This window comes from Monopterus albus, unplaced genomic scaffold (assembly GCF_001952655.1).
Source record: "Monopterus albus unplaced genomic scaffold, M_albus_1.0 scaffold160.1, whole genome shotgun sequence".
NCBI lineage: Eukaryota > Metazoa > Chordata > Actinopteri > Synbranchiformes > Synbranchidae > Monopterus > Monopterus albus.
Genome location: NW_018128040.1, coordinates 90,336 through 105,794, shown reverse-complemented (window position 1 = coordinate 105,794; position 15,459 = coordinate 90,336). Strand labels below are relative to the sequence as shown.

General features: G+C 38.8%; 1 protein-coding gene across 1 annotated transcript in view; it reads left to right on the top strand.

The window, feature by feature from the left end:
• The first annotated feature begins 3,179 nt into the window (after nucleotides 1-3,179).
• cd44b (CD44 molecule (IN blood group) b) overlaps nucleotides 3,180-15,459 on the top strand; it is a 14,467-nt gene continuing 2,187 nt past the window's right edge. The window contains exons 1-5 of the mRNA XM_020615205.1: nucleotides 3,180-3,568; nucleotides 13,183-13,348; nucleotides 13,855-13,997; nucleotides 14,147-14,212; nucleotides 15,043-15,309. Coding sequence (XP_020470861.1) covers nucleotides 3,502-3,568; nucleotides 13,183-13,348; nucleotides 13,855-13,997; nucleotides 14,147-14,212; nucleotides 15,043-15,309 — 709 coding nt within the window. The 5' untranslated portion in view covers nucleotides 3,180-3,501. The remainder of the gene's footprint in view (nucleotides 3,569-13,182; nucleotides 13,349-13,854; nucleotides 13,998-14,146; nucleotides 14,213-15,042; nucleotides 15,310-15,459) is intronic.

Below are 15,459 nucleotides of genomic sequence, written 5' to 3'. Positions count from 1 at the left end.
TACCATGAAATCACCACATCATTCTTCCACTTCCTTATTCTGTCTGTTTCACATTTACTGCATTCAGATGCTTATGTCATTTACCGGTCAACATAAGCCATCCTGTTTCCGTTTCAGCCAACATTTCAGTTGTACAGTACTCTGTAACACTCACTGTCCAAACACGCTGGTTCTGCTGTCCCAGTACACAGACACAAGCCAGGCTTGTACATTGTTGATGTTGCGCAAAGCCTGGCCTTTGAAGCTGTCCAGTCATGCTTCTATGATGCTGGAGCAGCTCATTCAGCCCAAGACCCCGCAGTTTGAAGCAGCTGTTGGCCAAACATACACAACTGACACACTCCCTCATCTCCTAAGAGATGAGGGAGTGTGGGTGCGGGTGGGTGCGTGGAGCAGGGCATTGGTCTGATTAAGCCCATGAGGCCATGTTCTTTTTTTAGTGGATCAGATCAGAATGTGTGAAAATGTAATGCTGTTTTTGTCACCAGTTGCTATGTGCCAGTAAATATCCACCATTTAGTTTTTTTTTATTACACAACTGTGCAAACACCCATTCACTGAATGTTTAAACAGTGACTGGTGGATTTCTTTTTGCTGCACTGTACGTATATGGACATCTTGTAATTTCTTCTACTCACATTCCACTGACTGTGCTGGTTAGAGGGGAAAAGACATTTCCTAAAAGGAATGCTGAGGAGGTGCCATTACCACAAGGATTCCGAACCACAAGGATGTATGATGAGAACGTATGTGTGTCATAACCAAGTAACCATCATGGAAACTTTTTTTTTCCATTGCTGGATGTGTACTGGCTGACTCAACAGTCAGGTCAATCTCCTGTTCACTCAAGCTGTTAAACATGAGTTCAACTAGGGTAAACAATTTTATTGTACTTGTTTAGACTGACAGTGATTGTACATTCCACTGCGCTGGAGTGTTGACCACGTTGATTCATTCTATTCTGGAACAGTGCAGTTTGAAAAGAGATTTATCACACCAAATATTCAGTTCACTTCAGTCACTGGCAAATGTTAAACGTTGCAGTTTGTGTCAGTGTTTCTCCAGACATTGTTTCAAGCTGGAAACTAACTCAGACTGGAGAATTATTTGTCTTAGTGCGATTCTCTCTTCAGTGTTTTATGCAATATACAGTTTCACTTTGCTAGACTGGGCTATAAAACATTTTTAAGTTCATAATCTTAATCTCATAGTCTTCAGAGGAACAGAAAGCAGATTAATATAACACCTGGCAAGGTAAGGCAAAATTTATTAGAATTCACATTTTATACCCAATGCAAAAGTTTAATGTGGTTTAAAAGAAAAAAAACACTGAAATAAACATGTTTTTCCAGTGTGGTGTAAATGTGTTTGTTTCTTCACTGTTGTTGCTACAGATAAACTATAAACAAATATCACCATGGCAACGTCTCAAAAAGGAAGTAACTTCTGTCTGTAGAGTAGGAAGTGTTATATTATTTTGCTGCTCTGTTTTTATGTGGGCCCATTCAAATCATACGTGGGTGTCAGTTCAGTCAGTGGAAAAGAATATGCTTGAATTTGTGTGTAAAATCATGAATTGCATTTATTAGGCAAACATATTCTAAATTAAATCCCAATCCTTGCATTTACCTCCATGCCAGAAACATCTCAACAATCATAAAATGAACTGTGAAATTTGGTACAAAGATTTCATGTTGCCCAAAAATGTGTCGTACTGGCTTTGGTGAGCTTGACTTTCCCTCCTGTGTCACCACGAGGTTGACTTTTTTTTAATTGTCTCAACTACTACAGGTATTTATCTACTACTCCATTTATCATGAGATGTGATGCAGACATTCTCAGTCCATTTAGAATAAACTAGAATCATTTTAGTAAGTCTAGTGCCATCACCAGGTCAATATGTCCAGTAGTTTGGTTTACAACTAATTAGCATGCTAACACACTAAACAAAGATGTTGAACCCAATAAACATCACACCTTTTTAAGATCAGCATATTAGTACTGTCATTTCAAGCAGTTTGTCATGTTGACATTAGCATTTAGCTCACAGCATTATTAGCCACCAATGTGACTGTTTTCTCTTAGTCTTGTTATTAACTTGCACTTCCTGTGTGTCCTTGCTGTATCTGTAAGTGTATTGTGTTCGTGTTCGTTTTTAAACCCCAGAGGTTGGAATTTTTATTGTATTTTTATTTTTATAATATTGCTCATTGATCTACATGATAGATAAGCTGTCACATGTTGTTTGGCCAGTTGGGTTAACATGCCTCTTCCAAAAATATATAGAGCCCTATTAAAAAAAAAAAGATAAAGCCACACAATTTTATAGTTTGATGTTTCACACAGCCAACTTGAAGCTTAATTGCAATGAATATTATTATTATTAGTGAAAATTAGCACAATTTAAACAATATAGGGCAAATTAGCAATTAGAGACCAGAATTCATGCTTTTGTATCACAATTGTTTATTTGAGATATTGCTCAATCCCCATGTAAACAATACAAGATATGTTGGTAGGGATATTCTGGAAACCTGAGATGTCTCCATCTGGCATCTGGTAAAGTGAAATGTTAAACCTGAGGTAGGGAGGGGGCAACTTTCTCATGATGGAAGTTGAAAATGTTCTGGTTGTTGAGACGGTGCTGACAGCATCAAGTATTGCTTCTGTATCAGGAGGCTACTTAGTTAGAAGGCCAACTACGTATAACAGATGCCCATAAAGGAAAAAGGAGGAACTTTTAATATATAGCTCTCTACAGTGCTTACTTCTGCACTTGAAGTATTCTTCTGATGAATTTATGTATGCTGTTCAGTCAAGAGTTTCTGAATCTATAAAAACTTGACGATGAGGTGAGTCTGTGTGACACTTCAGTTGGTGGCACAGGATCGCACTGAGATACAGCAGGAGAAAAAGACAAGAAAACCAAATGAGTTGAAAATGAAGTGAAGATTGAACAAAAGACCAGATGGGCTCTCAGAAACAGTTCCTGTCAGCAAAATGAAAGCGGAAATGGGGGTAGAGAAGGAGACAGAGGGAGGGAATGATGAAACCAGACTGTAGAAGAGATCACCTTCTCCTCATCTATTACAAACTGTAGAGGCAGGGATAGAGGCTGTTTGAGGTGGGGCAGGAGGGGGAGGTGGGGCAAGTGTGGGAGAAGCAGAAGGGTGTGGACTTACATGAACTACTATTTCCCTTCTGCATGTGTGCCACTAGTCTCTCTCTCTCTCTCTCAGGCAGAGAACCCAAAAGTTAAACCAAAGTCTGAGTCAGACCAAGCAGCTACCAGACACTGTAGCCAGCAACTCACTCTACACCACCAGGTTATCTCTCTCTTTTTTTCTTAGTGCTCCCTCACTGATTCACTCTCTCTCTTACACACACACACACACACACACACACTACCCATCACTCCTGGCAGAGGGAAGACAAGACCACAGAAGAACTGTTACACACCTTTACTCTCAGCTACTCACCCAGCCATTGCCAGACACCAGGATGTGGACGCTTCTCTTGGGGGTCACCTTCGGATTACTGGCCTCCACCAGGTCAGATCAACTTATAGGTGAGAGGACTGTGCCTTTGCCTAGCAGATGGCTCTGTGTTTGAGATTTTCCACTTTATTGTGCCTAAATTGTTCCTGGCTGAATGTCTACCAAGCTTCCTTTGTTTCCAGATTTTACAGCCAGACAGTGTTGTTTGTTTTCTATTCATTATCTGTGTTGAGAATTTGAGTGAGCATTCATGTAAAAAGAAGATAGTGAAAGGAAGACGCTGTGCTCTGATGCTGCTGTTGCTGCTGCTGTTAGTAGAATGGACGAGTGGGTGCCGGCAAGACCGGCACAGACAGGCTTATGTCTGGCAGTCTGAGCCTCCTGATAGACACAAAGGAGACAGGCGCTCTTGCTCACTCTGTCTCACATGCATTCACATGCTGGGAAGTGAACCTTATTTATCAGGGTTTTGGATGATTAGCTTTCAGAAGCAGTCTTGCTTTTCACTTAGAAACAGAAATAGAGATTTCTTTCAGTTATTTTTTTTTCTCTTCTGCTACAGCTGGAGTCTGTGCTGCCATCCATAATGCTTTATCCTCTGACACAAAGGATGTTCAGCAGTCACGCTGGCTGTTCCCCCTTCACTGTCTCCCGGTTTTCTCTTTGTCTCTCTCTTTCTAACATATGCTTTTGTATAAGGTTTGGATTGCATTTGTTGTTTGGAGCGATATGTCTCTGGAGGTGAAGCTGGTTCACAGTCGAACAGGTCTAAGGTTAGTCTGGCTTGTTCCCCGAGGTGGAGGTGGTGAGGTTGTTCACAAAGACTCTGACAACAATCAACATCAAACTACTGTAGAAATTTGATGCGCATCTAAAGGCAAATATCAGACTACCTAGACAGCTGGTATGCGCACTGTATGCAGGATGAGGTAAAGGGGTGTATCCACTTCGCCCCTCAGCGCTTTAGCATGTGTTCAAGTGCATGTGTATTTGTGTTTGCCCCCTCGAGGCTTCTTGAGGGGGCAAACACAAATAGACATGGAAATGAGCTTTTGCATGTGTATTTGTGTTTGTATCTTTATGTTTGAGTGCTGAGAGTAGTTGGTGTCTAGTGAGATGTGTCCTGTGGTGGTGACTGCTCGGCCAAGTCCAGACATTGTGTTTGGATCTTAAACCTGTGGCTGTATTTCATCTGAAGTCCACCTGAGCAGGTCTGGTAGTCAGGCTAGAATTTCATGTCTACTAGGATGAAATTTGTGGAGGGGTTTATATGCCCACCCATAAGATCCATGAACATGAATAGTTCAGCGAAAACTGCTGAAACAACAGCAATATGAATACCTTGTGGTATCTCTAATACAGCATGTACAGCAGTGAATGAACATGTCCTAAAGTCATTCAAATACGTTTTTTCAAAAGGTAATGCAATAAATTTAATCAGTTTAGATTCATACACTATGTAATCACATGGCCAAATGTAATGTCATAAAAATCCAATTAGGACTAATTATTCTGATTTATTTCAATAATTCAGTTGATCATAAGACTATGAAGAGTTATCACCAGTCTGTGAGACCTTCCAAATGTGAAAATGTGTCAATTTCTTGTCTCTTACACAATGTAGAGGATTCAGTATTGATCTGTTTACCTTGGAAAGAAGATATGCAGAGCTGTCAACGCCCCCTAAACCCTCATTAACTTTATCTGATGTAAATGCTTACTGCTCTGGTATCTTCAGAGTTTAGTATAGATAGCAAGTGTAGACTGTGAAGTTGCAGCAGTAACAGATTTGCCATAATTTTGAATCATCTTCCTTTTTATCTCTCACTCATACACACACATAAACTCAAATGCAAGCATGCACTCAGACCAAATTCACTGCTGGACCTCTGCAAATGTGGTTATACAGTATTTGCATCCTTGGCACAACAATCCCTCCTGCATGTGCCTGTGTAATTTTTCAAGGCGAGAGGGTCCTCCCCTGTGAACTGGAACAGGGCCCTGACAAAGAAGGCTTGTGCCTGTATAATCTCCTGCCACCTGAGAGTCTCACACACTTGTTTGCCTACCACTGTATCCTTTTTAAAAATCAACCACCCTGAAACCAAATGGCCCTGCACCAATATCTTGTATAACACCCTTTCTCTCCTTATTTTCTCTTCTTTTTTATCTGCCTTCAGCACAAATTGAACTGCTCTTTAATGACGCATGGGTCCTCTAACCCAAGATTTTTATTTTTATTGTCTTCTTAAACTTCCTAATTTTGTTTTTCTATCCTTTTTGTGATTTTCAGGCTCCTTACCTAAAGTTCTCTGGTCTGATTTCTCTTTATTTATACACTAAAGTCTCTGTCCCTGAGAAAGCTGTTCTGCAAAAGCCATGTGCTGGACACACATCCTCCTGTACAAGGCAGGGGTTTCCAAACTCACAGTATTGTCAGGAATAAATGAGGATTAGACTGGATCTATGTCCTGATTTAAAGAAGAAACATGTTACATATTAGCAAACACATCACTGTACTGGCCAAATGTAGTAAATAACAATGACTAGTTTCACATTTTGCGAAATAAGATAATTTTTCTTTTTTGCCAAGAATTCGATGCAAGACAAATACTGTTCTCGTCTATAAACGTCCGTTCACTTGGACAGTTACAGACCTGGGCTGCAAAAACAGAAGCGCTTCTATTCATACTGTAACTGGGGGTTTGTGTGCACGGACTAAAACCTCAGGATCACCACTGATCTATGAAGCAAGTCTGACAGTGGCTAAACCGCATTACTACAACTTCTGCATTTATCATGTGATGCACAAAGGCCCAAAAGCATTTTCTCCATAGAAAATCCCAGGAAAAGAAGTGGCTGTAGTGAATACATTTTTCCAAATAAAACAAACCCTGTGAAGCACCTTTTTTTTGTTATCAGAATTTGATTTGTTGGGTCCAATATTATTTTGAAAGCTGTAGGATATTTTATCCCACTGTGGCGCCAATGGTAAGTCAGCAGCCAGTCCAGCCATAGACTTGGCTCGACACAAGTGCATATGTGTGGAACATCTACGGAATCTTTATGACTAAAATCTGAAGGTATGAAGAATTTTTTTGAAGTATGTGCCATTAAGCAACTTTCCTAAGAATTAATAGGCACTATCTAGTAATGCTGTACCCAGTTGTCCCTTAATAAATCCATGACAGGGACATGCTCCATACACGCACACTAGCAAACACAATGGCGACATCCTGACAGCAAGAAGCGCTCATTTCTATGTTGTATTTGGGTCAGCAACATGAAAAGTCAACTAACTAACTAGCCTTTGTCCAAAGTGCCTTTTTTATTACATTTCTGTTTCGGATTAACCAAACATGTTAATAGATAACTTCAGATGTGTTGGTTAGGAAATTTTAAGAGCAGTGGAAATGATTCCATCTGTTTCCAATCTGTGTGTTAAGCTAGGCTAATTACATGTGTCTCCTCCTCACCAAGAAAGTACAGTAAATAAGCCTACTTTTCAAAATGTGAAATGGTTTTTTTTTAAAAGAAAGTCATTGAAACATTAATTAAACATTTGCATAGAAAATTACAACAAGCAGAGGACAGATATTTATGAAAATATAGGATAATGGAAATGTAATTTTTTACAGTGTTTCAAAGTCTTCTATATCTTTAAATCTGGACGTTTCAGAACAACATTGGAGGTCAGGTCTGTTATCACAGGTAATTTATTTAGATTCATGGAAATCTTCTTTCAACCATCTTTTTAATTTAGAAAAGAGGCAAAAGAGAAAAGCATGCCTCACTGGTCTATGTAAAAGAACATGTGATTGTTTTTAAAAACATTGGATGTCAAATGTTGAGAAAGGAAAATGCACACTAAAGATCAAATCAGACATGAGTCCTCCTCATGACCTTCGGGAAATGTACGTTTACATGCACAAACACATTTGCAGCAGATCTCATGTTTCACCTGTCCCACTGGCATGGTGGGCCATTGTTGTGACCAGGGGAGACCCAGACATGTCTGCTGACAGAGCAACTTCACTCAGGTGTGATAACGCAGGACACTGGAGTATTGTGGGAGTGATGGGAACAAGGTGTGTCTCCAAACCAGCTCATGAACATTGGCTAAAAGGGTGCTACAGTCATTGGTGGAAATATACAACATTCTGCTCAAGCATGTGATCGTGCACTCATTGTAGCTTAGAATCTGACAGCAGGAAAGAGAAGCACAGATAAATATAAGCCATTAGGGTGTGTTATTCATCTTGATATCAAGGCCCTGATCATACGGTATATGCTGTGTCATGACTGTACAATACTTATAACTTAAGAAATTATAAGACAACTGTGTTCATGTGTATCTGTAACCTTCCTGTGTGTTTGTGCACCTGCATGCAGTAGGGGGGAATCTGTGCTTTATTACTGGCATAGAAAACACAAGCAGAAAGTAATAAGAAAACAAGAAAAAAGGAGAGAGAAGGTGAATGCAAAAGTGAAGTGAGAGTGGAGGTCAGGCTTGTCTATTACTTCTAGAGCAGCTGGAGTTTTTGGCAAGTCACTTTGTTAAAGCTCCCTTTCTATCAGGTTCTGTACACCCAGACTTTGCAGTCTCCGTGGTTTCAGCTCTGTTAGGTGACAATGGGGTCTTAGCAGGCTTCTGGACCGTATAAAGACACCGATGATCGTTCCCTCTGCATACTAATGATGGCGCTTCAGATTCATGTCAGCCTCCTTTTCAGCTCACTGATGGTAAAGCTGTGCTCCCTTTGATCATTCTGGGCAGGTTTGCAAAACCAGGTCTTTTGTCTTATTTTTCACCCCTTTACTGACAGAGACAGTGTGCCATGTGGCAGCATGTGTTGAGGTTCTTTCAGGTGTGTGTGTGAATGTGAATGTGAGGAGGGGGGAGAGAAAAGAAAAGAACTGAAACTGCCACACAAAACAAGTGTTGGCTGAGTTGCCTAACTGCCACTAGCCTCAGAGAGCTTGACTTCCTGCTGCTGCTACAGTACTTCTCTGTTTTCTCATAACAATAAGTGGAAAAGTGTTTGTGTGTGTGTGTGTGGGTGGGGGGTTCTTTTTTAAACATATCTTCTTTTTTTAGAAGTCAAAAGACAAATTACCAGTTACTATTTGAAAAGTTTCTCAATATTTGAGGTATTTTATAAATCTACTGTAGTGTGTTCAGCTGGGATGTACGTAAGTGTTAGCACTGTAAGTTACTTTGCATTTAATCAAAATCTTTGTTTCAATACAGAATTCAGTATTTCATCATTTACAAGCTGCACTACATGAGTCAGATTGAGGATGCAGCCTGACATGTACAGTTGATTGCTAAAGAGTGTAGCTACTTCCTTTGTCTCAGAGATTGAACGAAAAGTACTGAACATTTTGTCTGTTTTTACTGTATATAGCATGTGACTTCTATGCGATCAAATACAGGAGGCAGACACTGTACAATATAATGTAAACAACAACACAAACCACCAAAGTAACATCTGTCAAAATGTGTTGCAGGAAAATTATATTAGTTTGCATTACATTAGATTTGTTTGTTTTTTTACTATTCTGTGTGTTGATCTGCCAGGAGACCTGTGAGTGTATGAGACTTCTTGTTTGTGAAATTTGTTTAATGAAATAGCAGAGTAGTTACTTTATTTGTTTAAAACCTGCATACTAGGTGTGGCCCGAGGTTCGAGTTTTGTTTGCAGGTTTTCCAAGCTTCACTGCAGGAAGCTCAGCAATCAAAATATGATAAATGCTATATGTCATCTTCCTGTTTAAGTGTGATGTTGTAGCTGAGTGATCTTTCACATCATGCCATCCGTCACCATGGCAGCAAACATTTAAACAACCGCCAAACTGCAGATATAGTTTGTTAGTTTTATTTTTTCTGTGCATAAACTGTGCAGAGTTCAGGAAATCTTCATATCGTTGTAGAAAAAGGCCCTAGTTTCTCTTGTGCAGTAAACCTACACATTGTGCAATTTGCTGCTTTTTTAAAAAATTTTGTATGACTATTGCTGCTTTGGACGGCACGGTTGCACAGTGGTTAGCACTGTTGCCTCACATCAAAAAGGTTCTGGGTTCACACCCTGGTCGACCCAGTTCCTTTTTGTTTCTGCGTAGGTTTTCTCTGGTTTCCTCCCACAGTCTAAAAACATGAAAACATGCAGGTTAGATTGACTGGGAACTCTAATTTGGACTTCATCTGGAAGAACATCTGGCATGAAACATGCCAAGTTTAGCATGTGCATCATCAGTTGGGTGGCAACTGATGATTCGCTGTGGCAACCCCGATGGAGAGCAGCCAGAAGAAGAAGACTACTGCTGCTCAAAGTTCTGCATTTCAGCACTTTAACTATCTCTTATGCCTCAACCGGTTTAACTCATCAGCTTCATGTGCATGAATAACTTTTGATATTTCATAGAAATTTTTAATTGGAACCATCAAATTTTAGTGTTATTTCACATAATGGAAAATAGCTTTCAATAAACTTCCATGGATTTTGTTTCTTACATTAAACTTTTTATTTCCATGTGGGAGGGGAAAACCTGCAAAGATCACTGTGGAGACAAACTCATGGGTAGATCGTCAGAGTGAGAGCTGTGTGGTCCTAAGTAAACCACAAGACTCCCAGGTGGAATTTTTCTCTTTCATTTTCAATGCAAATACATGCCTGCTCATATCAGCGAAATTTGCAGGTGTTTCAATTCTAGAATCTGTTTCTTGTCCAGACCAACCATTACTTTATTGTTGGTTGGAGTTCCTGTGTATGTGCTGCACATGTGGCTATTTGAATGGAACAATCTACATGTGTACACATACTGCTGCCAGCTTGTCTGCTCATTTGCTCAGCCCATTTTTTGTTCCCTTTTTGTTTTGTTTTCATGTTAACGAGGGAAAGTCATTTCCCTCACGTTTCTCCTTTAGTCAGGCAAACTAAGGCAGAGGATAACATTACATTACACATTGTGTACTAGTCGTAACATTTTATTATACAATTTTTCACAGCTCTATAGTTGATAAGCATCTTTAATTGTTCGAAAAGCAGGTTTTGAGCAATACCAGCAAACATCCATAACTTCCTAGGCTTCTGTTGCAGATATAATATTGACTATGGAAGGCTTTTATGAAGAATACTAGGGATGTAACAATATTTGTAATTTTGCAATATTGTGATAGAAAAATGTCTCTAATGTCATGCCGCTATGATGCATATATGATTCCTATGGTTATTTTGTTAGTATAACTACGTGCTGGTCACAGAATTTTAAACCTATATAGCAAATGCTCCATTGTTGACTTTTAGGGCTGTTGTTTGGCAGCATTTCAGTTTTCCCTTTTTAAGAAATGACATGAATAAAAAGGACTCTAACAAGCTGAGCAATTCGCAAATATTGACTTCTGGTTTGTTCCAGTGTATTTTAGTGTCTTCTTCTCCTTGTTTTGGTACAGCATGTAGCAATGTGCTGCCCCCAGTGGTCAGGGGTGGGGGATACCCACTTCAACTGATCTAGTAGAATACTGAGAACCCGAACACCAGTCAGCATGGCCCAAAGGGGGTACAGTGTTTTCACTGATGTTCCACTGCAAGTGTGACTTACGAGATCAGGCTGCTGCAATAATAGGTTGTTTTGTTTTATCTCTTCAAAGGACTGCTACTGCATTATCTTTTATATGCATTGTAGAAAAAACACAGATTTATTATTTAGTAAAAGGCATGTTTTCATCTTTTTACATTTCTTTGTTATCATGATGGACGTATGATGGATTTTTCATCATGGCAATATTGTATGGTGAGTTTTTGGTATCATTAGCTACATTCCTCCTAAGTACCATAAAAGTTTGGATACCAAATTCAAAAAAGAGCGATAGGAATTGTGCATAAGATGGGGTATAGGGATCACACCAATGGAGCTTTCATACAGTCTAAATTGTTAAAATTTTTCGATTTAGTGGGATATAAGACTGCTGTGTTTATGTATAAAGCCAGGAACAATTTATTACCTGGTGGAATTCAAAAACTATTTAATGAAAGGGAAAGGGGATACAATTTAAGGGGTCAGTTAAATTTAAAAATTCATGTTATACGTACAACCAAAAAAAGATTTTGTATTTCTATAAGTGGGGTAAAAATATGGAACAATTTAAGTGTGGACATAAAAAATAGTAATAGAACTGACGAGTTTAAACATAAACATAAAGATATATCTTGATTGACACATATGGGCAAGAACAGGTTTAATGATTAATTAGATGGAACATTGTGGGTGTGGTGTATGAATGTTAACACCTTGTAATAATTCTTTAGTATGTTACTTGTGTGGTGTAGTAGATAATTATTTAAGAATGTAATTATGTAAGAATGTTAACACTCTGTAATAATTCTTTAGTATATTACTTGTGTGGTGTAGAAGAGAATTATTTATGTAGAGATACTGCTTGCAAACCAATGATGGTAAGATGATGTCATGGGGTAGGACTAGATAAGTCTAACTTCTTCCTACTCCATTCAAGCATGTACTAGGTATAAGCAATTTGATATTGGATTAGAATTTGTTGGATATGTGTAAAATTATATGTGTTGATATATCAACTGTCTTTACATGCTTGAAAGAATAAATCAAATCAAATCAAATCATTTATAAAGAGTTTAAGCAGATTAAGGCTATGTTATGCTGGAGGAGGAGATACACCAAACATCTGGAGTTTTCATAGCCTGATAACCCAAATGTTGTATTATAAATATTAGTTATAAATGGCATATTACCGATCCGTTAAGCCTTCCTAAATTATTTATGAAAAGCCAGTGAAATGTGTTAAAGTGCCGTCTTTTTGAAGAAGAAAGAAGTGAGTGTAGTAAAACGTGTACTCTGTGTATGTACGTATGCGTGGCCCTCTTTGTCTCCAAGCTTGGTGTATACACTCTGACCACTTTGTTTAGAACAAAAAGTCTAAAGTCTGAGCAAGGCCTGAGGGCCAAACACTGTCGATGACTGTGCTGCCTGTCCCGTGATGCTTCTCTCCCAGAAGGCTCACATGAACAAACCAATCATGGCATGAGTCATACTCGAATAAAGACACGGAATACACTACACATGTGTAAATGAAGACTTGGCCTATTATACCGTACTTTTTATGGTTGCGAAAGCATGCATGTGTACCATCACTATCTCATAGAAATCAGTGACTATTGAATGCATCCTGTTGTTTGTCTCATATCAGTTCCACAGAATATTACATAAATCAAATCATAAATCTAATAAACCAACTAATACATTCCCCTTGTGTGAGCCAGGCCATCTGAGTCCAGACTGTGGTATATAATGTATAAAGTAACATGAATATTAAACCTATGCTATCTTAGATTGTTGATCTATTGAGGTAAACATATTATTCATTCGCAAAGTAAAATTACTGGTTGATGTTAAATGCAAACATTAAAGCATCATTAAATTATTAGATTTGTTTGCAACTGACAATCATAGTCCTCCAAAATCTAAATTTTTAGCCAAGTTTTTCTTTGGCTGTGCTGTGGACTCAACATTTCAAGTGCTACAGTAAAAAAAAACAACTCAAACGAGGACTCTTTAACATGCAGGCTATTCCCATCTCTGTTGTATCTAAACATTAGTGAATACTATAAAACACTTAACCGTTGTGTATTTTTCCTCTTCTTCCCTGCAGTGAAGTCACGTTCCTGCAGTTATGCTGGGGTATTTCTGGTAGAGGGAGAACAGCGGTACAGCCTGAACTTTGAAATGGCTCAAAAGGTGTGTGTTCAACAAAACAGCAGCATCGCAAGTCAAGAACAAGTCCAGAAGGCCTATGATGTAGGCATGGAAACCTGCAGGTGAAGCCACGAGCCTTTGTCTAAGTTTTTGTGTACAAGGCTTTTTTCAAATGGTTTAATACTTGTTAAATAAGATGTAAGACTTCTAAAAATTTGAACTGAGCATTTCTTATAGAACATTTATAGACACCAAATTCTCATGGTCTTGCCACATCTTAACCTTTCACCCTCTAAAAGAATATTGAACGCAAACATTCTAATTACATACTGGTCCTTAAATTCACTGCACTTAATTCAAATGTAAAACCAGAAAAGAGGAAGGAAGTCTTCTGGTTTTGCAGCATGGATGCCACATATTTGTCATGTGTTAGAAACTGTGAAAACCTCCATTAGAGGAGACTACCCTCTTTTCCTCAGCAGTGCTTGTTTCTTCTTCTCTGAGCAGTGAGACTTCAGTGTTTAGTATGTAATGTGGCTGGACTTGACTACTTGGAGACTGGAGATTGCAGCCTGTATCAACAAATGTCTGGAGATTGTGTCAAAATATATCTGTTGTATCTATGCAGGTACGGCTGGATGAACAATAACAAGACTTCCATCCTCAGACACAGTCCCCATGAAAACTGTGCAGTGAACATGACTGGGTTCCAAATTAATCCATATGTGAAGCCTGATGATTACTATGATGCCTACTGCTACGATGACCAAGGTGACTACAGCCACAGGGCACGTTCACTTGATGTGTGCAGTCCAAGATGGATACTCAAATTAATCAAGTGTTGTGTAAACTTACAATTTGCATCTGTTATTTGTTTCTCCACTTTGGTAACATCTGCTTCCTGTTCCCCCATGTGCCAGCTGGGCCTGATAAGAACTGTAACAAGTCATATGCATTTGAAAACATCTCACCTTCAAATGCAACAGGTCAGTGCAATGTACCCGTTCACCCTTTTAGGATCTATTTGTCACCATATAAGTTTAAATATTATTATTAACTGAAAGCCAAAGCTACTGTATAACCAAAGTATAATGTGCTTCTGTCACTACACCTGTTGAACTCTGGTCTTGAATGTACAGTTTACAATTTAAAAACATAATAATTGATAATTGGCGACTGTCATAGAATAGGCAGGAAACTCATTTCCAAATTTAAGCACTTCTTGCAGGATACACACAACCTTCTGCATCATTATTTGAAGAACTCTAAGCAAAGTAAAACTGGCTGGCTGAATAAGAAGACAGCCGGATGAGGCTACAGTCTTGACTGATAATGAGAGATCCATTTCCCAACCACTGGGTTTCTCTTCTTCTCTTTTTTTTTTATAATTAACTGCACATCCAAGGCCATTCATGAGGAGCAGTAGCATTTTACATAGCCTCATTATAGATGATCAGGCTGTGCATTATTTGACAAGGAAATATTGTATTTACAGAATAAAGAGTTTTGAATGCATAATAAGGAAAATAGAACCAGCAAGTTAATTGTTTGTACTTACATGGGCACTTAAAAAGCAAAATACTCTCAACAGTGATGTCAGAGATGGCATTTATTGTTTATTTTAGGAAGCATAATAAAACCAAAACTTATTCTAGTTATTCTTAATGTTGAAACTATCTAGAGAAAGGCAGGAAAAACTATGACTTGGCTTTTAAAAAAATGATATCAAGGTAGACTCTTCCACTTTGATAAAATGTCTGATGTTTTTCTTGAATGCAACCAAGTATGACTCTCTGTTCTTTCTATTCATCTTCAGAAGGCATGGCAGAATCTGACAGCACTCCAAGTGCACAAACTGAGGCCTATTTTGACCTCACACCATCCTCTGGGGGAGATGCTAGTATTACTACTCCCACAGAAATGGCTTCACAGGACACAGGGGCTACGGAGGAAGCCATGACAGAGTTCGACCAGGCCACTGGATCTGGAATGCAGCCACCAATTAACCCTGATGGAGAGTCTGAGACAATCCAGCCTTCCACTGAGAACATATACTCTGTCAAAGATGATGCCGCAACAAACCGTAAGAAAAATACAAGCAATAATCAAACAAGACACTTTTACAAATCACAACATGAGTATAGTTGCTACTCGCTGAAATATTCAGAAACTGAGTGAAGTAACAACATCTGACATTACAGTATAATGCATTCCTGCAAAGTAGCCAAGCAAT